The sequence below is a fragment of the Drosophila melanogaster genome, chromosome 2R (assembly GCF_000001215.4).
Source record: "Drosophila melanogaster chromosome 2R".
Taxonomy (NCBI): domain Eukaryota; kingdom Metazoa; phylum Arthropoda; class Insecta; order Diptera; family Drosophilidae; genus Drosophila; species Drosophila melanogaster.
The window spans coordinates 9,863,564-9,885,195 of record NT_033778.4 but is presented as its reverse complement, the minus strand read 5'-3'; the positions used below and the strand labels follow the sequence as shown (position 1 = coordinate 9,885,195).

The 21,632-nt window shown below is 42.1% G+C and overlaps 7 protein-coding genes, 1 long non-coding RNA gene and 1 other non-coding gene across 19 annotated transcripts in view, besides 7 other annotated features; 3 read left to right on the top strand and 6 right to left on the bottom strand.

Moving 5' to 3' along the window:
• The window catches only part of CG1513 (uncharacterized protein), a 9,118-nt gene extending 6,494 nt beyond the window's left edge, over positions 1-2,624 (top strand). For 2 of the 3 annotated variants that reach the window (NM_136690.5, NM_001273909.1), the window contains 6 exons: positions 59-233; positions 295-430; positions 488-574; positions 990-1,111; positions 1,194-1,299; positions 1,353-2,624. In NM_136690.5, the coding sequence (NP_610534.3) occupies positions 59-233; positions 295-430; positions 488-574; positions 990-1,111; positions 1,194-1,299; positions 1,353-1,439 (713 nt within the window). In that variant the 3' untranslated portion in view covers positions 1,440-2,624. Of the gene's footprint in view, positions 1-58; positions 234-294; positions 431-487; positions 575-989; positions 1,300-1,352 lie in introns of all 3 variants that reach the window. The other variant, NM_001169633.2, reaches the window with a different exon arrangement.
• On the bottom strand, positions 2,591-3,800 carry asRNA:CR45467 (antisense RNA:CR45467). Its single transcript, NR_124493.1, has one exon.
• Positions 2,839-8,964, top strand: Sec24AB (Secretory 24AB). Of its 3 annotated transcripts, NM_001299329.1 has the most exons (11): positions 2,839-3,013; positions 3,980-4,205; positions 4,272-5,500; positions 5,562-5,688; positions 5,753-6,252; positions 6,312-6,537; positions 6,642-7,264; positions 7,320-7,552; positions 7,606-7,703; positions 7,757-7,895; positions 7,959-8,964. In NM_001299329.1, exons 2-11 carry the CDS (start codon positions 4,004-4,006, stop codon positions 8,068-8,070), a joined length of 3,489 nt encoding a protein of 1,162 aa, NP_001286258.1. In that variant the 5' UTR covers positions 2,839-3,013; positions 3,980-4,003; the 3' UTR covers positions 8,071-8,964. The 3 variants fall into 3 exon arrangements, with proteins under 3 accessions (NP_001286258.1, NP_610531.1, NP_001286257.1); NM_136687.5 differs by having other exon boundaries at positions 3,980-5,500; NM_001299328.1 differs by having other exon boundaries at positions 2,839-3,316; positions 3,980-5,500.
• Positions 8,954-10,307, bottom strand: CG12744 (uncharacterized protein). Of its 2 annotated transcripts, NM_136686.5 has the most exons (3): positions 9,792-10,307; positions 9,237-9,724; positions 8,954-9,180 (listed from the first exon to the last, which is right to left on the bottom strand). In NM_136686.5, exons 2-3 carry the CDS (start codon positions 9,680-9,682, stop codon positions 9,144-9,146), a joined length of 483 nt encoding a protein of 160 aa, NP_610530.1. In that variant the 5' UTR covers positions 9,683-9,724; positions 9,792-10,307; the 3' UTR covers positions 8,954-9,143. The 2 variants fall into 2 exon arrangements, with proteins under 2 accessions (NP_610530.1, NP_724850.1); NM_165717.3 differs by having other exon boundaries at positions 9,237-9,915.
• On the top strand, positions 10,124-20,686 carry peo (pendolino). Of its 3 annotated transcripts, NM_001273908.1 has the most exons (6): positions 14,829-14,899; positions 19,714-19,772; positions 19,842-19,906; positions 19,969-20,072; positions 20,145-20,300; positions 20,376-20,686. In NM_001273908.1, exons 3-6 carry the CDS (start codon positions 19,846-19,848, stop codon positions 20,604-20,606), a joined length of 552 nt encoding a protein of 183 aa, NP_001260837.1. In that variant the 5' UTR covers positions 14,829-14,899; positions 19,714-19,772; positions 19,842-19,845; the 3' UTR covers positions 20,607-20,686. The 3 variants fall into 3 exon arrangements, with proteins under 3 accessions (NP_724848.1, NP_001260837.1, NP_524888.1); NM_165716.2 differs by lacking the exon at positions 14,829-14,899 and adding an exon at positions 10,124-10,375 and having other exon boundaries at positions 19,718-19,772; positions 20,127-20,686; NM_080149.4 differs by lacking the exon at positions 14,829-14,899 and having other exon boundaries at positions 19,594-19,772; positions 20,127-20,686.
• Positions 10,531-10,765: a mobile genetic element.
• Lime (Linking immunity and metabolism) lies at positions 11,550-13,726 on the bottom strand. Its single transcript, NM_136685.3, has 2 exons — positions 12,017-13,726; positions 11,550-11,954 (listed from the first exon to the last, which is right to left on the bottom strand). The coding sequence occupies exons 1-2, from the start codon at positions 13,444-13,446 to the stop codon at positions 11,921-11,923; spliced, it is 1,464 nt and encodes a 487-aa protein (NP_610529.1). The 5' UTR covers positions 13,447-13,726; the 3' UTR covers positions 11,550-11,920.
• Positions 13,673-14,106: a mobile genetic element.
• Positions 14,538-14,888: a mobile genetic element.
• Positions 14,889-15,094: a mobile genetic element.
• Positions 15,898-16,033: a mobile genetic element.
• Positions 16,037-16,977, bottom strand: lncRNA:CR45138 (long non-coding RNA:CR45138). 2 transcript variants are annotated; one of them, NR_124491.1, is made up of 4 exons: positions 16,681-16,977; positions 16,381-16,617; positions 16,262-16,318; positions 16,037-16,181 (listed from the first exon to the last, which is right to left on the bottom strand). It is a non-coding gene; the product is annotated as a long non-coding RNA:CR45138 (long non-coding RNA). The 2 variants fall into 2 exon arrangements; NR_124492.1 differs by having other exon boundaries at positions 16,381-16,582.
• Positions 16,817-16,914: a mobile genetic element.
• Positions 16,924-17,296: a mobile genetic element.
• On the bottom strand, positions 18,145-19,564 carry Ntmt (N-terminal methyltransferase). 2 transcript variants are annotated; one of them, NM_001363929.1, is made up of 1 exon: positions 18,145-19,564. In NM_001363929.1, exon 1 carries the CDS (start codon positions 19,490-19,492, stop codon positions 18,662-18,664), a length of 831 nt encoding a protein of 276 aa, NP_001350855.1. In that variant the 5' UTR covers positions 19,493-19,564; the 3' UTR covers positions 18,145-18,661. The 2 variants fall into 2 exon arrangements, with proteins under 2 accessions (NP_001350855.1, NP_610528.1); NM_136684.3 differs by having other exon boundaries at positions 18,512-19,564.
• Positions 20,620-21,632, bottom strand: CG30010 (uncharacterized protein). 2 transcript variants are annotated; one of them, NM_001273907.2, is made up of 2 exons: positions 21,233-21,632; positions 20,620-21,179 (listed from the first exon to the last, which is right to left on the bottom strand). In NM_001273907.2, exons 1-2 carry the CDS (start codon positions 21,377-21,379, stop codon positions 20,679-20,681), a joined length of 648 nt encoding a protein of 215 aa, NP_001260836.2. In that variant the 5' UTR covers positions 21,380-21,632; the 3' UTR covers positions 20,620-20,678. The 2 variants fall into 2 exon arrangements, with proteins under 2 accessions (NP_001260836.2, NP_724847.2); NM_165715.2 differs by having other exon boundaries at positions 21,233-21,430.

The window sequence follows — 21,632 nt, the reverse complement described above, 5'->3', positions numbered from 1 at the left end:
TACAAAGAAAAAAACAAGACTTTATTACCTCTATCACTTACGCATTTATTTGTTTCAGTTTCTGCCTTCTATGCGGAGCATTATAATAAAAAAATAACATTTGCGGCCCATGTATGGACCAAGTCGAAGTTCTTGGGACTCTCCATTGGAGTTCATAACATTGGTGAGGGTGTTGTGACCCTGGTGGATCGCAGCGAGGAGTACATAGTGACCTTCCCCAACGGCTACGGCAGGTGAGAACGTGTCTGTGGTATTTCCGGTTACAAACAACTGAAGACTATTTCCATTACCAAGGTCTATTCTTACGGTGCCTTGGATTGAGCTCGGCGGTTCGGTGGAGATCAAGTGTCCACAGTCTGGATACTATGCCAACGTGGAGTTCCTCACCAAGCCATTCTATGGCGGCAAACGGAACAGGGTCTCGGCAGAGGTGACTAGCTCTGAATGTGTACATTTGTTTTCTTTTATTAATTCGGATAATCCATAGGTCTATGCGCCGAGCGAAAAGAAGCCTTTCGTCTCTATTACGGGCGAGTGGAGTGGTTTGATGGAGGCCAAGTGGCATGATAAAAACGTAAGTCGTCCAAAATATGTTTGGTTTATGTTTGTAGTGTACTATTATATATTGTTTCTGTAAATGTTGATCCTTTACTTGTACTTTTTCCTCCGCATACTGCGCCAAAACGCTGCAACAAACAACCCCACGAGTTGGCAGCCACATCCACCCTTCACACCCCAACTAGACCTCTACTTACTATCCACGATTCTTCTGCTTTTCTCTTAAATAGCTCGGGAGCATTTCCTCTGTGTGTTTACTTTGTTTGTCTAGAAAATCGAACCCACAAATTAATCCTATGCCTGATTGTCCAACGTTGTATTCAAATTGTTGCTATCTGTACTTATATATGATTGCTGTGTGTTTAATATTACACCCAATCCCAATCAGTTGACCACATAGTGAATCTGAATGAATCTCTTGAATTTTCTAGAAAACCGAAGTATTCGTCGACGTAAATCGCATACCCATATTTAAGAAACAAGTTCGACCAATCGTTGAGCAGGATGAGTACGAATCGCGACGCGTTTGGAAGGAAGTGACAGCGGGACTCAAGTAAACAGCATACCAATTAATTCCTGACCCCCAATTGCGAGTCATGATAAATGTAATCTCTTTGTTCGTTGCTCTTCCACAGGTTCAATGACATCGAGCGCGCTACAACTGCCAAATTCGTTGTGGAGCAACAGCAGCGTGATCAAGCCAAGGTGCGCAAGGAATACGATCTGGCCTGGGAGCACAAGGTACGTCATCCCGATATAGGGTAAAACAGTTAACAGATAATATTCGTTCACAGCACTTTAAGCCCGTGGGCGACAACTGGATCTACGCCAAGCCGCTGAGTCAGCGCATGTATCTGCAGGAGAAGGAGGCCAAGAGATAATGCCTCCGACTGACAACGAGAGCAACAACACCAAAAACGTCTATATATATGGATCATATCAAGAACGAGCCTCAACTATATGTTTAATTCCACAAGTGCGCAAACCTCTCAACACTGACGATACAACGTAACGAATGCAGGAAAAGTTAGAGCAACAACTGAACTGGCAGAAGGAGATCCATGATGGAGGCTCCAGGGTCTGGTTATTAATTGTAAATAATATACACAGAGAAAAAGAAAGGAGTAAAGCTCTGCTCATTAGGTTGGAACGCGAGTCAAGCTCGACAGCTCAGCGGAGACAGAAAAATCAAACACTCACAGTTTCTATACAGAATTAACGATTATTATTTACTACTAAGTACTAGTGTGTTTCAAAGGCAATCGCAGTAAACTGCAACACAATGACACCTATTCAATACCTTTTACATTACTAACATTTACTAACTAGCAACAAAGAAAGAAATCCAATACATAATGGGATATATCAAAAGTTGTAGATTACAAAATGATAGTTACTTAAGGATAATAGAGATTCTATTTTTGAAATAAAAGACTCTGCTATAGACGAAATACAATACCGACACGCTAGTATCCGACAGATACTGCACCCTCGCTTCTTTCCAAGACCACAGGACAGACACACGGACATAGAACACACGGTGCACAATGATTTTCCAGTCGCATAGCTTATAAATCAAATACGATTACCTTTAGTATTATGTTTCGAATTCCACTTGTCACAATAATAACAATAAAGCTTTACCAAGAGTCCGCTGGTGACACACCTTTACACCTTACTGCAATAGAACCCAATTGAAAACCGAACTCCTAGACACGTTGAATAATAGACATTAAATTTAATTTATAACTTTATAACTTACGAGCCAGGAAGCAACACCACCCACACAGCAAATCTACCGACTACTCTCACGCAAAGTTAACGCAAAATGAAACGAATAAAGTAAATACGCTTCGAAATTGATTTAAAGTAATATTTAACGAACTAGTTACCCCGTAGAATAAAAGAATTGTAATCCCAATGGCATTAATTGGAACTTATATCCAAGCCCGGGGAAACTTGTATATATTTTTGCGATTTTCTTTTTAACCAACGTGTTAATTGAGAAATTGAGCTACTCCCAAGCAGATACAAATATTGCAAATAAAGCGATTTGTTCTTTAAGCAGTTTTAATGGATTTTGGATTTCGGGCTTACGAACATTTAAGCTCATATCATTAACAGAGTTATATATAATATACATTGCTTGTCTTCACTTAATAAACATTGCGTTAAGTTTTAAATTTGAATTGTTACAAAAATAATGTTACCATTGGTATCGATAACATTTTATTTGCAATCGATAGGCGACCCAGAGCACTGTCATCTCTTTTTTAAAACCAACGGTCACACTATTGACGTGGCCTCAAAATTTTTTGTTCTCCGGAAAATGCAAAAAGTTTGCATTTAAGTTAATTGTGCATAGCAGCGTACGACGCCAAGTCCAAAGAATCCGCCTGCCAATATAGGACGTGTTCGCATCCATCCGGAGCACGCGAGGAGCGCTTGAAATCGTGTAAGAAAGAAACTAGTGCGGAAGGAAGTTTTGGGAGTGGAGAGAGCGTAGGGAAGTGCGAAAATCGTTTAATTTTCGTTCGCGGAGAAAAATCCAGCCAAGGATTTCACAAAAGACCAGAACAAAGAGTACAACCAGTGGTTTTTACAGCTGCATCCGCCCTTTCCTCACAACGAAAGGCGGAAAAGCTAATTCATAGTCCGCAGCAAAATCGCCAATCAAGGGCGCAAGAAGAAGAGGCAACTACAAAGTGCAAGTGCTGGCCGAGGAACTTCATGCCAATGAAAACTGAAGCTCGGGAAGGTGATAAGTGATTGGTAACCGTGTTATGGGCACTACATATGCCTTGATTGCCCCAATTTCTTTGAGTGGGTGGTGGGCGTGGCGGGTTGACTTCGCCAATAGGCACGTCATCAAAAATTTGCTTTGTTCCGGAGACAAATCCTTTCTCTTCCTGATTGCTTCCACTGCATCTGGGTCACCAATTTAACCGACCCACCTTCTGCGATCATTGATGGCGAGGTCAAGTGCTTGAGGCACGCACACTTACACGTTGTACATCACATAATAACCCATAACGACCTGCTGTCGAAGCTGTTTAAACAGCAAAATATGATATGAAATTATCACCCTATTTCCGACTTACTGTTGACGTAGACACAGTTCTGTAAACACTGAATCAAGACATTTACCTAGGCAGCCAGTCTAGCTTAAAAGTTTGTGATAAAGCTCCAATAACGCAGAATTTCGCATTCCATTCGATCACTGCAAATTCTAAACTGTCTGTAAGCGGGGAAAAGCATCCCGCTTTAAAACTTTACAACTTTTATCAGCCGCACATTGTTTCATGTTACGCGCTTTTTAACATTGAACGATAAGATAATTCCCTGTTTCATGTCGGCAGCAACGCAACCTTCGCTAGTGATAAGATAGCAACTAAACAAAATGTAATTCTTCATCTTTCAGACCACAAACCTATGAATTAGCAGCATGTCGACTTACAATCCGAACTTCGTGCCTCCCGCCCACGCCCCTATGCCACTGAACGGAAACAATTTTGTGAATGGTGTGCAAGGAAGCGTCCAGCAGCAGCCAGGTCCTCCACCTGGTCAGCAGTATATACCACAGAAGCAGCCACAACAGTTCCAGCAACCACCTCCTGCAGCAGCTTTTCCGGGAGCAGGAGCGCCAGGTAATGTGCCACCGCCGCAGCAGTTCAACAGTGGTATTACGAACCAGTTCTTGCCGCCCACGTCAGGAGCAGCTACACCTCTGCAGCAACTGCCGCCCAGCACGCTGCCGCCCCATCTGCGTCCGCCCGCCGCCAACGGACCACCCCTTACGAACGGCAGCAATGGGGCGTCCAGTGCGAACTCTTCGCGCACTGCATCCCCAAGGCCAGTAGGAGCTGCCCCTCAATATGCTCAAGGACCAATCGCTGCAGCGTTGAACAATCCGCCCCTGGCGTCGGGACTGCGTCCTTCGCCCCAACCGACGCACCAATCTCTGGCCAACTTGACGAGCAATCTGGAAAATCTTAACTTGAATACCACTCGAGCAAATGGAGGTACCAGCATTTTGCCACAACCCCAAACCCAGCAACAGTACGCACCCACAGTAACACAAAAGGATGGCAGGGGAGTGGCCTCGGCCCAGACGGGTCCACCGCAGTTCAACGACGCCAACAGTCTGTTGGCGGCCAGCGGAGTGGCCGCTGCACTAGTTCCCAATGCCATGGCGACGCCGTTTAGTGGACAAAAGCCCCCCAATTTGGCTCCAAATCCGGCCAAAATGTTCGGAAGCGCCTCGATGGCCGGTAGACCAACACCAGCGGGGCAACGAATCCCATACGGAGTACCCCCACCAACTAACCCCGAGCAGCAGAGCCAGCAAAACAACAATCTACAGAATGCACCGCCGCCACCAAGAGTAGGAGCGGTATGGCCGCCGAGCTTACCAAATGTAGCGGCGCCGGGAGCCCAGCCCATGATGCCGCCAGCCCAGCAGACACCACAGACGTATCCATACTCCCAGGTTTATCAACCAGGACCACAGCAACAGCCACCACCTCCTCAGTCTGCAGTGCAGCCACCGCCGCCGGGAATGTTCGGAACGCAACCGACTGGAGCTCCACTGCAGTATCAGGCACAGGCGCCTCCTCAGGCTTACGGACAACATCCTCAGCAAGCACCCCAGACTGCACCCGGGGGACCTTATGGAACCACTGCTCCACTAAACGTGGCTCAGCAGGGATTCAGCAGATTGTGGGGACAGGATACTATCGACCTTATGCAGAATCGGCATATCTTAACGCCGGCAACGTTGCCTCCGCCAAAAGTGGTTTTGCACAACCAGTTTCACGAGTCCATAAACTGTAGCCCGAGCATTATGCGCTGTACGCTGACCAAGATTCCCGAGAGCAACTCTCTGCTCCAGAAGTCACGTCTGCCTCTGGGCATTGTGATACATCCCTTCCGTGATGTCAATGTAAGAATTTTATTGAAAATAATTTGATATAAAAGACTTTAACTTGGAATTCCTCACACAGAGCCTCCCTGTTATTCAGTGCATCAACATTGTGCGTTGCCGGCTGTGCCGCACTTACATAAATCCCTTCGTTTACTTCGTGGACAGCAAGATGTGGAAGTGCAATCTGTGTTATCGAGTCAACGAATGTAATTGAAAAGAGTTCCCAGCATATAATGGATTTAGTAATCCAATGTTTCTTTCTTCGTGCAGTGCCAGATGACTTTCAATTTGATCCGGCCACAAAGACATACGGCGACGTAACCCGAAGGCCCGAGGTACGCTCTAGCACCATAGAGTTTATTGCTCCTTCGGAGTACATGTTGCGGCCGCCACAGCCGGCCATGTACCTGTTTCTCTTCGATGTCTCGATAATCGCGCAGCAGAGTGGTTATCTGGAGGCCGCATGCGCCGTACTCAACCGGCACTTAGACGAGATGCCCGGTGATGCGAGGACCCAGGTGGGATTCATTTGCTTCGACAGCTTCGTGCACTTCTACAGCATGGCCGAGGGGCTCAACCAGCCGCACGAAATGACGCTGCTGGACATCGAGGACCCCTTCCTGCCACGTCCTGATAGTTTGCTGGTAAACCTAAAGGAGTGCAAGGAACTGGTGCGTGATCTATTAAAGCAACTGCCTAAGCGGTTTGCCCACACCCACGATCCGGGTTCCGCCTTGGGTGCTGCTCTGCAGGTTGCTTTCAAGCTAATGGTGAGTTGAGCTATTCAAAATTAAAGAGGAACCTTAATCATCGTGAATACTGTATACAGCAAGCGTCCGGCGGACGGATAACCGTCTTTCAATCGTGCCTTCCCAACAAGGGACCCGGAGCCTTGGAGCCGCGCGAAGATCCCAACAACCGCTCGGCAAAGGACGTGGCCCACCTTAACCCGGCAACCGACTTCTACAAGCGCTTTGCCCTAGAGTGCTCCGGCTATCAAATAGCTTGTGACCTCTTCCTGATGAACCAGCAGTACAGCGACATGGCAACCATTTGTAAGTGACTCTTAGTAATGTAAATTCAAACTGCCTTTTTGCATTAAGTTCTCTTACGAGTAATAGAGCACCGTTAACTTATTGGAGTTTCAATTTCCCTATAGCTGGCATTAGCAAACATAGCGGCGGCTGTGTACACCACTTCCCGCTCTACCAGAAGACAAAGCCACACATGGTAGAATCGTTCCGCTCGTGTTTCAAGCGCTATCTTACCAGGAAAATTGGATTTGAGGCGGTAATGCGAATCCGCTGCACTCGTGGCTTGCAGGTGCATACATTCCATGGAAACTTCTTCGTGCGCTCCACGGACCTGCTCTCGTTGCCAAACGTGAATCCGGATGCTGGATATGGCATGCAGATCTCCTACGAGGAGAGCCTCACGGACGCGAAAACGATTTGCTTCCAAGCTGCGCTGCTCTATACGAACAGCGAAGGAGAGCGCCGAATCCGTGTGCACACCGTGTGTTTGCCGGTTACCGCTTCGCTCCCAGAGGTAATGCATTCAGCCGACACGGAAGCTATTATCGGGCTGCTGTCGAAAATGGCGGTTGACCGGTCGGTCGCCTCCAACTTGTCGGACGCCCGCGATGCATTCATAAACGCTACGATCGACGTGTACAATGCCTTCAAGATAGCACAAAATCTGCCATCGGGACAGTCGGGTCAGCTGATAGCGCCGCGCAGCCTGGCGTTGCTCCCGCTCTACATCTTGGCCCTGCTTAAGCACGTGAGTTTTTTGCATATGATCTTAGTTATCACAGCTTATTTCGGTTTTCCACTAGCCCGCTTTCCGTGTGGGAACTAGCACACGACTGGATGATCGGGTCTACGCCATGGATTGCATGAAAACGCTACCGCTGGACCAGCTAATGAAGTACGTGTACCCGGAGCTGTACAAGATCGATGCGTTGATCTACCACGCCCGCAACTCGAACATTAGTTCGAACCAGGATGACGACGAGGACGAGGATGAACCGTTGCCGGAGCTGCCGCGTCTTCAATTGTCCGCGGAACAGTGAGTAGAGTTGATTTATTTTTGACCTTCGATAACGAACGCTTTAACTTCAGCTTGGACTCTCGGTCAATATTTCTGATGGACTGCGGAACGCTGATAATGATCTATGTCGGCCTTAATGTGCCGCCCGATGTTTTGGAAGCTGTTCTGGGTATGATCTTAAAACCCAACCAATTTGTGTTACTAATCTGTTTCTAATTTCAGGCATCAGCTCCACCGCAGAACTGGGTGATTATGTATATGGATTGCCAAATGTTGTGAGCAACGAGAACGATGTGCTGAAGCGTTTTATTTTGCGACTCAACTACGATAAGCCCTACTCGGCGCTGGTGCAGATAATTAGGTAAGTCGGACCACTATTAAAATATTCATAATACCTTGCTAATTATTTTATCTTAAATTAAAGGGACACGAGCACGGCCAAGGGCCAGTTCACCGAGAGATTAACCGACGATCGCAGTGAATCTAGTTTGTCATACTATGAATTTTTGCAACACATTCGGGCTCAGGTTAAATAGTATATAAGCAGGATATCCTACCACTATTGTATGCAGCATAAATACGAGTTTCTAAGAACCTAAAAACTCAGACTCTGGTGACTAGAAGCACGAAGCGAATGCAGGTGACACTGGTGCGAAACAATGGAGACCAGTTCGGGACAGACATACACTTGATACACCTTAACCACCCATCCCCTACCCACTCTCTCGGCTTAGGTAATTTTAAAGTGCATGTATTTATTTATTTGTTGATTTGTTGCACTAAAAATAAAATAAAATAATTGAAGATCATAGTAAATGCGAAAGAGCCAACTTGTCACAACAGAAACTAAGATATCGTTGCCAGTTCGTTTAGGGCGAACATTAGTCAAAAGTTCAGCTAACCAGTCAGTAGAGCTCCCGAAGAAGTGGATGGCTCCGTTATTTATTATAGAAACTATGCAATAAACCAACGAAACTGTTGTACATTATGCTTTAGCTCGATTTTTGTTCGTTCCAACTGCTTCAAACATTCTGCAAACTTCTCAGCCCCACAAATTGTTATCGCTTACCCCAATTGTTTGCTGTTTTCAGTAGTATTTATTTTCCGGAATCCAGAGAAATCTATATTTATTTATAAGTGTAAGGAAAGGCGTTTTGTTGCACTGTAGTTAGCGAACTTATTTCAAACGTATGTACGGATTTGGTATTGTGTATTGCATTCATTGGACTGCTAGGCAGTGAATGTCTTAAGCTTAGAAGGAATATTATACTGTATCAATAAAGAGACCCCATCCCTGTACCTCAGGTGGCGCAGTTGTCGTTCTTTGAGTGGGCTAACTAATCGAAAAACCATATACAAATACTGTACCATACTTTATACACATACGAGTACATCAAGATATAAAGCGAAATAAATTTTAATTAAATCATAAGGCAATGCGTTTTATTTTCATATGTACAGGCACATCTGTTGTTCCCAATATATCCCAATTTAGTTTTGGGAAAGACCTTAATTAAATTAACAATCATTTACAATGGATAGATGATGGCGCATAAGACTCAATAAATCGGTCAGCCCTTCGCAAGACATATCCTGGTTCTATGTTCCTCTACATAAAACAGTTGTCAGCGCCTAGCCAGAGATTCCTGCAAAAATATCAACTTTAATAATGGACAAATATAAATTGGGTATCTGGACTTACGGATTGAAGAAGGGGGAGCGCGGCGGATACTTCCTCTTTGGTGGAGGACACAAGATGGGATCCAGCTTATAATCGTTTGTTGTGTCTAGACTTCTGGGAGAGTAGTGCTGCCAATCTAAGGACTTCTCATCTGGTTGGTAGCCATCGGTCGCGTGCTCAATCTTCACGTGTACCTTGAGATGATCCTGGAGGAGGAATACCTTGTCGCAGAGCTGGCATTGAAAGTGTCCCTCTGTGTTGGGCACATGGGCTTCATGGTATCTTTTATAGTGCTGGTGCAGTTCCAGCGAGGATCGCATCGTGCGCCCGCATATATCGCATGTTTGACCAGTGCTCACAGGCTGCGGAAAGTGGGTGGGGAGGTGTTCGTCCAGCTTCTCAGTGGCATCAAAAGTCTGCTCGCACAGCAGACAGGAAAGTTGCACTTCAGCCAACGCCGTTTCCATTATCTATTTATTTCACATGCAACTTGTTTATTTTTATGTTAGCTTAAGAATATACGAATGGAAACTCTCTATATTTTCAATTCATCAACATATGAACTACTCGCATTACGGTTCCTCGCTCTCGTTCTTTTACTCCGTTATTTACACGTCTTTCTTTTCATTCAACATCCAGTCTATTCGATGCGCACTTAAAAGTCACAAGTGTTCCATTCGGTTACAAGAAATCAACTGTTCTTTTCGTTCTCCTCATACTCATTGTGAAAACAGGAGAGAGCGAAGTGTCATATCAGTGTTGCATGTTTAGCCTCTTTTAGCTATAACAAAAATTAGCTATTGTGGGAAGTGTGAGTTAGGGCAGATATCGATCAGCGCTGGCTCGACAAGTTCTCGAAAAAAGGGCGCAGTCTAAAACAACAGCACACACACTTTTCTTTTGATATGAAATTGGTTCAATTCTGGTGGTACAGTTAGCATAATATTCTTTTCTTTTTAAACCTACCCAGCATTATGTAATCGATTTAGGAGTATTTATAGTAAAACGAATATAAGGCTTGCAACTTAGCCGAAAAATGTGCGATCATATTTAAACCGCTTCCAAATCTGAAAAGAAGAAACGTGAACAATAAATATTTTTATGTACATACATATGAACATATTTATATATGTATGTATGTGTATAATAATTCTGTATATGTATGTATAATAATTCTTTGATTTCTTAGTTTATTTTTTCAAAGTGAATTACCTCTTTAAATTAGTGGATATTTTATGAGATATCGCGGTGCACATGTACACATATGTATGTATATACATAAAAATCCCAATACATATGTACTTAAATTATTCATTTCTTGACCAGGATTAATAACCGAGTCTAACTGGCCATGTCCGAATAAACGCCTCGATCTCAGGAACTATAAAAGCTAGTATGTTGAGATTAAGCATGGGGCTTCCAGAGAGCCACCCAAAACTGCGACTTCCACATTTTTGAAAAATGTATTACTAGTTTTTCATATATTATGAAGAACTAGCTGAGTAACGGGTATCCAATAGTCGGGAAACTCGACTATAGCATTCTCTCTTGGTTTTAAACTAAACCTGAATACAATACTGAATACAATACATATGATTTCACACCCCTTGAGTTTAAAGATGATATTTTTTATGCATGGCCTGAAGAATGTTTGAATTTATTTTGGATTCGCAAACTAAACACCAGACGAACATAAAGATTAGCAAGCAAGTAACAAACAAATTTGTGTAGGTTCTAAGCTCAATTTTCTGATAACGTTCGCGTTGCTCAGCCGAGAAACTGGAAATAAAAGGCGTACTTAAGCATTATGTTCCCTTATTACTTTATTTATAAATTATTATTTAAAATTATTTAACAAGTTGTTTTAAAATAATATATTTCTTAATTTAAATAAACAGCGGATTATGACCCGTTTGAAATATTTTAAAGAACGAAAAATGCCTTTCGTACTGCAAGTACTAATATTACAAAAATAGTAAATGTTTCGGGTTAGAATGATATGTTATAAATTATAACGCATTTATAGTTAGGACAAATATGATAAAGATGAAAAAGAATATGGATAAGTGAATAATATGTTTACACATACATCCAAATTCTTTATTATTTAGATCTCTGGCCTGCTGAGAAAATTGTTATATTTTAACTCGATGCAAAAAACATGTGTACGTCAAATATCTTTTGCTCTTAAAGGGACTATCAGCAAAATATAAACGGGGGGTCGGCTTTCCACTTTAGGTACTTCGGGTAACCGGAGAATACCCACTGCGAAGAGCCTCCATTTTTAAGGGACTGAAGGACACTTAGTAAAAAATAAAAAATCACAGTTTTTATGGGTTTTGCTTGGGCGTTTCTTTATTTCCATTTTATGTACAAAACTTATGACAGAAACGGACGAATTTGAGCGTCCGAGTGCTTAAAATGTATTGCAATGCTCAGCGTTTTTAGTTTCTTTATTATGACAAGAAGTTTGGGGCTTTGGGACTTCGACGTCGAGATCCAGATCCAAAGTGCTGAGGCTACAGAATAAATCGCTTGCGAGTGCGATATGTATCCATGCTATTATGTATGTACATCGTACATAGTCAGAAGCTCCATGAAACGAAGTGATATTTTATAAGTAAAAATAACAAGGGCGCTATTGGCTATCTTATTAGCTCGAATATTTGATACCCCAAGCTTCTTAAAATCCAGCCAAGTTCAACCTATAAGTATGAATCGCAGTCCAGCCATAGATCCCTAAAAAACAGTCGAAAATTCAGAGGTGTTGTATGACGATGATGAAAACTATCTGAACATACGGATTGAAGTAGGGCGAACGAAGTGGATATGTCCGTTTGGACGTGATCGTAAAACCCGATTCCAACTGCTCGGTTTGCTGACGTGGCGCAACCAGATACTTGTCCGCCCGCTCGCTGGCCGGTTGATACTTTGCTGCCGCCACAGCGTTGAATATTCGTGTGCTCCATATCTCCTTTTTCGGTGCCTCGTTCGGCGACGACATTGGGGAGACAGGAACCTTCGCGGATACAGGCGAATCTACAGATTTTGGATATTCGGGATCAGCATTTACTCTGCCCGGGAAAGCAATCCCGTGTTTGACCTTCATGTGCATCAGGAGGAAGGTCCGCCGCTTGTAGCGTTTCTTGCATGTGAGGCACTTATGCTGCTTGGTCAAATTCTTCTCTAACCGATTCACAGCCAGCTCTTTATTCCCGTGGAAGTGGCTCTCGTGGTATTTCAGCGACTGGCGGGAGCTCAATCGCTTTCCGCACCAATTGCACTCGAACTGACCTTGATTGAAAGCCAAGGATTTGGCATTTGGGGGCTTGGGTTCGATCAGAACCGCCGATCGGGACTTCCCTGCACCCGCATCCTGAATCGGATCTTGTGCTTGGGGTCGGGGATTTTCCAAGACCGGTGGTTCCTCCACCCTTGTGAGAATTCCTTCCGGCACACAAAGGTTTTGCATTTCAAGCGAAGTATGTTGGTTACTTGGAATCGCGCTTGCCATTGGATGACCAGAAGGCTCCAGAGGAGATTGCGGTGACATTGGAAGTTTTTGGCGCAGTTCGAGTGGCCGATGACCTAAAAACTGCACTGGTGGCTCATAAGCCGTATGCTGAGCGGTCATATACATGGGTGGTATCTGAATCGGATGTTGATGAACCGCAGGCATTTGAAATGGAATTTCTGGTTCGAGCGGCGGTGAGTAAAAATCCATGGGTGGCGGACAGCCAAACTCCATCCGATTGCGGTAGTGGGCATTGTGATGGTGATCCATGTCACCATGATCAATGGAATGAAATAAGTGCTGATCTGTGGGATGCACGAATGGTTTATTCATGGACTGAACAAAGGGTGTTATCGTCGGCGGAGGTGTCTGCTCCTGCGCACGCGTGTTATTCCAGGCGTTAATTTCCGCCGCATGTTGGGTGAGGTGCTCCTTGAAGGATTCAATATCATTGAAGGGCTGTTTGCACAGGTAGCACGGAACACAGAGCACGGTTCCTTCGGGAACATTTATATGTTCACTGCGAGCCAGAATCTCCTTGACCAGCGGCATATCCGTAGGATCAGTGGGTGAAAATGGTGGGGAGGGTATGGCGGATGGAATTTGCGGGTACATCTTTGCGGGATGCCTCTTTGGTTCCGTCTGGCGATGGTGGTGATGATGGTTCATGAGTTCCGTCTCTATGATCTCCACATCGCTATCACTTTCAGCGTCCATGACACTCTTCGGTTGGTGGAATTATAAATAACAACTGTTCTGTAGGATCGCTTTCACGTTAAATTCACTAGGGTGGCCGGCCATGCTTTTTAACAGTTACACTCGATCTAAGTACATATGCATATATACATATGTGTAAATAAAATATAAAGTTCCAACGCCCAGCTCACAACTGCGCAGCTCGACGTTTCTCTGCGGACTAAAAGAAGAAAAGGCGATCGCATTCTGTAAAATCCCAAATAAGAAGACTTTACTCGTTGAGTTTTTGTAAGAAACTGATTTTATTTGGAAATATCTTCGGTTTAAATAGGTGACATGAGAATCGCATCTTAAAGTAAATGGCCTACGCAGAGGCCTAAGTAAATAGTCCCCGCCTTATCGAGGTCCCACGCTCGGGCACATCTGCCTATCTTGAGCGGCGAGGACCTTATCTGTGGTCTCCCACTAAGGGACTATTTTAGGAGGCGGGGAACGATCTCAAGTGACTGACTCATGTAGTGTGCACTTAAATTACATGTTTTTGAGCAATGCACCCATGTCGCCTTAGATAACAAAATCCTAAATATAATTTATCGCTCTCGATTCATTTACATAAGATATGAACGGAGCCCAAAATTGTAAGTCTTTAAATATATTCGTGTTCATGTGTGAACACATTCTATTTATGCGATCTACGCTGTCTTCTCGTTTGTTTAGAAGTACGTTTAAGAATCAGAATAACAGCTAGACTTATTTGAGATAAGGCTAAACAAAAAAGCATTTTATTTTTGCACCATCTTATGGCAGGCATTCACAGTTCCTTCAATCGTTTTAAAGTGCTTAGAATAGTACTGATAAGCCTTTTTACTGATAAGCCTTTAATATTTTTTAAATTGTCATTAGTGTTCAACGGTTTTATGATGCCCACTTCGAGTTATGGGAACGTAGGTACAATAAAAGGACACCAATAGAAAAGAACAAGAACATTTCTTAAATACGTATGTATGTACATATGTATTTACGCCAGAAATTATAAAAGAGATGAAAAAGGATATGGTATACCCGTTTCTTGTGGAGCACGGACTTGCATTGTTAAAAATATGTACATATGTTGTTTAAATATGTGTTTAGACATGATAAGAAGGCAAACTATAAATATGTCCTATTTATGGGCTGGAATAAACATGTCACTGGACAGCATAAGTGGCAACTACAGATAAGTACGGTTGCAGCGGCCCATTGCCGAAGTGTCAAGAGATAGGTCTCAAACATAGATTTAAGAATAAAACTCAGATGCATTTACCAACGTAGACTGCGGCGTCTTACAAGCGCTGCATTATATAATTGGTTGATAAGAACCTATGTAAGAATGAATAAAAGGCGAAGCCCTCGCAGCAGCGAGTCAGTTAGATTCAAACACCCGAATTGAACTCATTAAGTGTACGCACAAGTTTATAGTGTGACAGTCTCAAAAGTATGTAAACTTGGAATTTGTTGTTTATTTTCTTGTATATTTAATATTTTTAATTTGTTTTTTGATTTATAAGTAAAATAAATATTGTTTAATTATATTTTATAAAAAAAATTGCGTTTAATTAAGCAAAAAACCTTTAATTTTTAGCTTTAAAGTCAAAAATTCAACTTATTTCACAGTGTGTAAACAGTTTCTGTATATCTTGGGTATATCCTTTTTATCGAACATTTTGATTTAAGTACCAGGTATATATATTCATTTGTGTTAATATCCAAGGTTCACTTTATTTATATCCTAACATATATGGCTTACCTGAAGATCTTTTTAGTCCATGTGGTCCATGAAGTACCGAACACGCACGAACGTGCTCGATCTGTACTCTACCTAAAGCTACACACGTTTGGTTATGTGTTCGTCCACCCGGAAAGTCCTTAATTTTTATAAAAGGGTACCATTATAAAGTTATTTTTCACAAGTAATTGTAGATTAATATGTATCAAACATATGTATCAAAATTAACGGACATTGCTACATACATATATCGACTTAGCTGATCACCAAGTCTCCTTAAAGGATGTCGCTTCACAACTCGTATCATATTATTAAATGCTTTATGAGGCCTGAAGAAAAACATGAACAATAATTTATATTGCATTACAAAATCAAAACTAATGACGATGTGAAATAGAATGAAAGCTCAATACATAACTCAGAAAAATTCTGCATGGAATAAACAGAACCTGAAGCATTTTTCACAGGACTAGACATCCAAGACGATTGTACATTTCTCCAAAAGTAAAAGTTTTTGCTTGGTTATATTTCTTAACGTCTCATAATATATTATCAATTTGATTAGGATTGGGTGACAGCGAGAACTATTCCATGACTTGATATAACACTTCCGCTGGTAATTTGTATCTATAAAAAAAACATTGATGTCTAGTATTCAGTTTTTTGATGTTCACCTTTAAAAATGTAACCTATAATTTCATATCAGTTGTAAAATCCCAAATGAGAAGACTTTACTCGTTGAGTTTTTGTAAGAAACTCGTTTTATTTGGAAATATCTTCGGTTTAAATAGGTGACATGAGAATCGCATCTTAGAGTAAATGGCATACGCAGAGGCCTAAGTATTTCAGGCCTTTTAATTTAATTTATTTATTAACAATTTATTATTAACAATAACAACACCAATAAATAACGATCCTTGTTCAATCTAAGAGGCATAGCACATTTACATAAGCTTTATGCTTAAATGTCGACTCCATCGGCTAAAACTAACTAGAGAGGACAAATTATATTTTAAAAAGTAATTCAAAATTCGAATTTAATGATGAAGATGACGTTATTATAATACATACAATTCTCTTGCGCCAAATTCAGAATATTTGCTTGCCTTTATGAACTCTCTTATCATCCTGAAGTCAATTAAAAGTCATTAAAAATCTTTGAAAAATTATTATATTTTTTATTTGATTACCAAAATGAATTGCTGTACAGAGATTTCACGCAGCTATTTAAATACTTGCGCACATCTTTTCAATTTTGCACCTTTTCGACTATCAGATACCCGTTAGTCGTTGCAAGGTAGTGCAAGGGAGATGGAGACACATGTGACCCATGTGCGCCATCTAGCGACAGTTTCAATAATAGCTTCGACGCTCTGATGTTTGACTGAATAACTGCAATATATGTATAAGAAATAGTTTGTATTTCCCTACGAGGTTTTGAAATTTCTTGACGTTAGAGTAGGCGTAGCCCAAATATTTAAAAAAAATACCTTTTTTTTATAAGTTGCCAGTTCACAGCTTTTAGCGTTTTGTTGCCGTTATGGCGTGCAATGAAAAAAATTGATGAGCTAGGTGTCACTAGAATCTCCATGTTTGATTCCAACATTTCAGCCCGAATAGGTCCGGACAAACAGACGAACGTGGTTGGATTGACTTCGCTCTTAATCCCGATCAAGAATATACATGTGTATACTTTATATGTTCGGATTCGCATCCTTTTTCCTTTCAGATACTGTAAAATCCCAAATGAGAAGACTTTACTCGTTGAGTTTTTGTAAGAAAACTGCTTTTATTTGGAAATATCTTCGGTTTAAATAGATGACATGAGAATCACATCTTAAAGTAAATGGCCTTCGCAGAGGCCTAAGTAAATAGTCCCCGCCTTATCAAGGTCCCACCCTCCGGCTCATCTGCCTATATTGAGCGGCGAGGACCTTATCTGTGGTCTCCCACTAAGGGACTATTTTAGGAGGCGGGGAACGATCTCAAGTGACTGACTCATGTGGTGTGCACATGATTTTGAGCACTGCACCCATGTCGCCTTAGATAACAAAATCCTAAATATAAATTATCGCTCTCGATTCATTTACATAAGATATGAACGGATACTTTGATACAGTCACAATTGTCTCAGTAATTTTGCACATGTAAGATTCTCCCTCAAAAAATTTCCTGGATTACTTTTATTTCGACACTTTGCGATTTGAGCCCTTCAGCTGAATAACTGAACTGAGAAGCTCAGAACTGCAACACTTGAGTTTGTGTAGCAATGTGGAAAGGGCTCTCGGCTTGAAAGCGCAATCGTTAAGGGATAAATAACGTTTGTTCTTAGAGGAAAACAACTTTGCCAATGTCACACGAACAAGAATATATTAGAGTATATATGTATGTATATACATATATATTGTAGGTAAAGCGATTGAACCGCTTCAGCAATTGTATTGTCAAAACATTGGTCTGCCTATACTTAAAAAGTAACAACGCTTATTCGTTAAATAAGATACGTTCTTATAGCATATAGAAAAGTGGAAACTCACATCTTTTCTCATGGTGAGGACCACCACTACGTTGGTCTAAGCCATTTATAATATTAGAACATGTGAATTTCATTTTAGCTATATAAGCTTGAACAATGAAATAAAAATGCAGTTTGAAATATCAACTCAACGAATGCAGACATATGCTTAGTTTGCAGCCTCTTTAAAAGTATGCTTTTAAAAATAGTTTCTGAACCCAACGTAAAAATTTGGAAAAGAACTGAATATGGCTCTTAATTCCTAAATGCAAAAATAGTAATAATAATAAAGAAACTCATTTACAAACTTTTTATCAACTTTTGCATGTTTAAGTTTTGTCCTTAGGATTTTTAATATCCTTCTGAAAATATTTGTTATGCCCCAAATTCTCCCTTTATTTGAATTTTATTTTTGACGTAATTATATATTTTAATTGTAATTTTCTTTTTGACGTAATTATATACCTAAAAAACTTTTCAAGTAATCTTGTTTCCAGGCAAAAGATTGAGCTTATGATCAATCCGCTGTCGCCAGATCTTCAAGACTAACATTTATGGAGATAAGGAAATCCATTTGAATTGAGAAAAGAGAATTGCTAATAGCACTATGAGAATTAATTTAAAATTGGCAAATGGGGACTTAAGGAAGCAGATTTTTCTACTACTAACGAATTTGTTGGCATTCTATACTATTGCGAGGTCGCGTGGTTGATAAAAATATTATTTTTGTGTAAACATAATTTAGTAATAATTGTGTTTTTCTTGTTTATATCCCGTGAATAAAGCACTTTGAAGGCATCAATTAAGGAACGTGTTCAAGCTTTTGTAAGCTTGTTTATTCGTTGATTAGAACGCTACAATTTGAAGTGACTAGCTAGTAATGTGACATTAAATTTTTCGGATAACTTTAGTACAATCGCTTGTAGGTCAACAGTAAAACTAACTAAATACTAAACCTATTCCTTGGAGACGGGTTTGCAGGCTATCATGTACACTGGAAAGAGTCCCTTGGGAAAGTTTTGTTGCTTGACCTTGCGTACAATGCGAAATCCGGCTTCCTTTAGGAAGTGTTCATAGCTGTCCAGAGGCCTCGTTACCGACGAGTCGTTCCTATCTTCCACTGTCTTCTTCGAGCTGCTCACGTTCTCCTTCAGACACAAGAAGGCGCCGGGCGCCAGTCCCTGCTTTATGCGTCGAAAGAACGAGACCAGATCGCGGTCCGTGAGATGGCCCAGGACCCACTGGGTCCAAACGAGGTCGTACTGTTGCGTAGGCGTAAACTTCTGCAATCCCACGTTATAGATCTGTCCCACCTTTCCACGGCTTCCGTCTTCCGAAGTGCAGTACTCCCGTGCTTTATCGGCAAACGCGGGATCCTGCTCGACAAGATCCACGCAGCTGAAGCGGGGGATCAGGAGATTCCGAGTCACCCGACCAATGCCAGCTCCGCAGTCGAGGGCCAACCTGTTGCCCGGCACGCGGATCTCGCGCAGGAACACATTCGATCCCTGTATATCTATGGCACTAATGTAGCCCAGGCCGCCGAGCATCCCGTTAACAGTCGCCGGTACCTCAGACCAATATTTTTGTGCCTTATTGTAAAATTCGGACTCCGGTGCGGCGACTTTGGTCGAACTATCGCTCGAAGAAGGGGACGCTGTCTTGGCATCTGAACTTGCGGCTATACTGCTATCATCCTTCTGCTTCGACGACCCCTGGACCTTATCCGTGGTCTCGTCCATCATCTGCAACTTGTCTGAAAGCTGCTCTTCTAATGTAGTCGTCATTTTTGTCAGGATTTCGAAGGCCGCATGCTTTGTTTTGTTTTAGTGCGATAACCAGGGCTCCTAAACACAGTGAGCCATTTAGGTTTTACGAAAGAGTGGCAACCCTTCACCAATCAGCTGTTCAACAAGCAACAAAATTGTCCGTTTGTTTATGTTACTAGTTTTTTGTTTAATTTTTCTATTGTCCGGACAAAATGACTCTCGATTTGGATGCGCATAAGAAAGATGACAAGTTGCTGATCACAACCATACAGCAGGAGTATAAAATTCTGGCCGAATAGTGAGTTTTCAGAGTTCACTGATAACTACGTGGAGTAAAACTAAACTTATTTAATTTCTTATGTTTTAGCAAAATGATTGAGTCGGAGAAGTTGAGTGGGATATATGTGATACCCAGCTATGCTAACTCCTTGCGTTAGTCTACCCACCTGCCAACCTGTATGCAGTCTTTAGCTAATTTTATCTTTTGTTAATAGAGTGGTTTGGAGTCTTCTTTGGCCGACAGGGCTTGTATGCGGAAAGTGTTTTTCGATTCACAATTTTGCTCCCAGATCGTTTTCCCGACGACAAAAGTCTTCCGGTGAGTAGGATCGGCAATAGAGCAAACGTATTTAACTCTACAAGTCCCCTTTAGAGCATAATTTTCCAGCAGGATGTGATTCATCCCCATGTGTGCCCGTACACCCACAGTTTGGACGTGAGCCACGCCTTCCCGGAGTGGCGCTGTGGAGAGGATCACCTTTGGCAGCTTTTAAAGTACCTGCAAGTCATTTTCTCCGATCCCTTGGACAGTATTCGGGGCATTGAGGTAGATAAGCTCAAAAACAGCGAGGCTGCGGAGCTGCTGATGAATAACAAGGAGGAGTATGTTGCTCGCGTACAGGAAAATATCAAGGAGAGCAAGGAGCATATATTTGACACCCCACCCACCGAAGATCCGCACTACATAGTATTCGAGAAGTTCCAGCAGGACGTGCACGGGCCCGTTCTGGAGCGCATCAAGGCCGGAAGAAGCAAGCTGACGGAGCCTTCAGCGCAACAAGCAAATGGTGGACATGCAACTGGTCTGTCATGGGTTAAGGAGGGCGAGTTTAAGCCACTTAGCATTGAGTAAAACCAATATACATATATTCTGTAAGTTATATTCTATCGTTGTCTCAATTTTAAAACGATTAAAGTTATTCAATTATTTACAATCCTCGTTCATGGGAAATCGCTGAGTATTGTTAACCCACTCGTTCTGCAACTCTAAACGTTCTCCGTTCCATTGGAAATGTGTGGGGGAAGCCTCGCCAGCGAGAAACTCAAAGTGCTGGCTGAGCTCGATGGCCAGTTTGGAGCGGACTAGGCCTATTCCGCCCACCTGTGGCGCAGCTGGATGATAGACCCTTCCGTTTCGCGGATCCATGTACAGTTTGTGGGGTTCGTAAGGCAGGGTAAGGACCTGTCCCGCGTGTGCATAGCTGAGCACCTCCGTATCGTCCTTCCTCAGCTGTTCAGTAAACACAACAGGTGTGTCATCGCACCTAATAAAATTCCTTTCGCGGCCACAGAGGGAAATGTATGGAAATTCGCTTTCATATCTGCTCGTTTTGTTTAGCCGCAGTCGGTTGAAAAAGAACTTGAGGAAATCCTTCTCCTTAAAGCAGCTGGTGAAGTTTTTCATCTTTGCATCGTCCAGGAAGAGCTGCAAAACGGGTTATGCGAGTTGAAGCACAGATGCATAGTTGAGAGTCTCACCATTCCCTCATGATCGATATAGTAAAAGTATTCGCGAATTTTTGGCTCCGGAGATTGACCTTGGTTATATTGTACGTAACGGCAAGATATGCTTGGAGATCTAACGAATTTTAGGTTTGTAAGGGATCTAGAACGTAGTATAAACATTGTTCCTCTATCTGAGTACTGTGTCTTCTTATGAGCAACAAAAACAGCTGACTTTTGTTTACTACATCTGTAGGTGCATTTGATAACCTCCCATTATCAATTTAACGTTTTTACAGTTTTGTATTTTCTCAATAGGTAGCGATTATTTTTGCAAGTACATTTTTTGGCAGTCACATATTTTTGCATCGCGAATACAGCGATATACAGAAATGAAAACATTTTATTTAAAAAAAGGTGGCTATGTGACTGTCTA

Coding starts and splice junctions, on each gene's coding strand:
- Lime (NM_136685.3), bottom strand. CDS start 13,446: ATGGACGCTGAAAGTGATAGCGATGTGGAGATCATAGAGACGGAACTC. Junction 11,955..12,016: donor CGTTCGCCCTACTTCAATCC/GTATGTTCAGAT, acceptor ACTGTTTTTTAG/GGATCTATGGCTGGACTGCG.
- Sec24AB (NM_136687.5), top strand. CDS start 4,004: ATGTCGACTTACAATCCGAACTTCGTGCCTCCCGCCCACGCCCCTATG. Junction 6,538..6,641: donor CAGCGACATGGCAACCATTT/GTAAGTGACTCT, acceptor ATTTCCCTATAG/CTGGCATTAGCAAACATAGC. Junction 7,896..7,958: donor GCGCTGGTGCAGATAATTAG/GTAAGTCGGACC, acceptor CTTAAATTAAAG/GGACACGAGCACGGCCAAGG.
- Ntmt (NM_001363929.1), bottom strand. CDS start 19,492: ATGACGACTACATTAGAAGAGCAGCTTTCAGACAAGTTGCAGATGATG.
- CG30010 (NM_001273907.2), bottom strand. CDS start 21,379: ATGTTTATACTACGTTCTAGATCCCTTACAAACCTAAAATTCGTTAGA. Junction 21,180..21,232: donor ATATCGATCATGAGGGAATG/GTGAGACTCTCA, acceptor CCCGTTTTGCAG/CTCTTCCTGGACGATGCAAA.
- CG12744 (NM_136686.5), bottom strand. CDS start 9,682: ATGGAAACGGCGTTGGCTGAAGTGCAACTTTCCTGTCTGCTGTGCGAG. Junction 9,181..9,236: donor CGCTCCCCCTTCTTCAATCC/GTAAGTCCAGAT, acceptor ATATTTTTGCAG/GAATCTCTGGCTAGGCGCTG.
- peo (NM_080149.4), top strand. CDS start 19,687: ATGACTCTCGATTTGGATGCGCATAAGAAAGATGACAAGTTGCTGATC. Junction 19,773..19,841: donor TATAAAATTCTGGCCGAATA/GTGAGTTTTCAG, acceptor CTTATGTTTTAG/CAAAATGATTGAGTCGGAGA. Junction 19,907..19,968: donor CAGCTATGCTAACTCCTTGC/GTTAGTCTACCC, acceptor TTTTGTTAATAG/AGTGGTTTGGAGTCTTCTTT.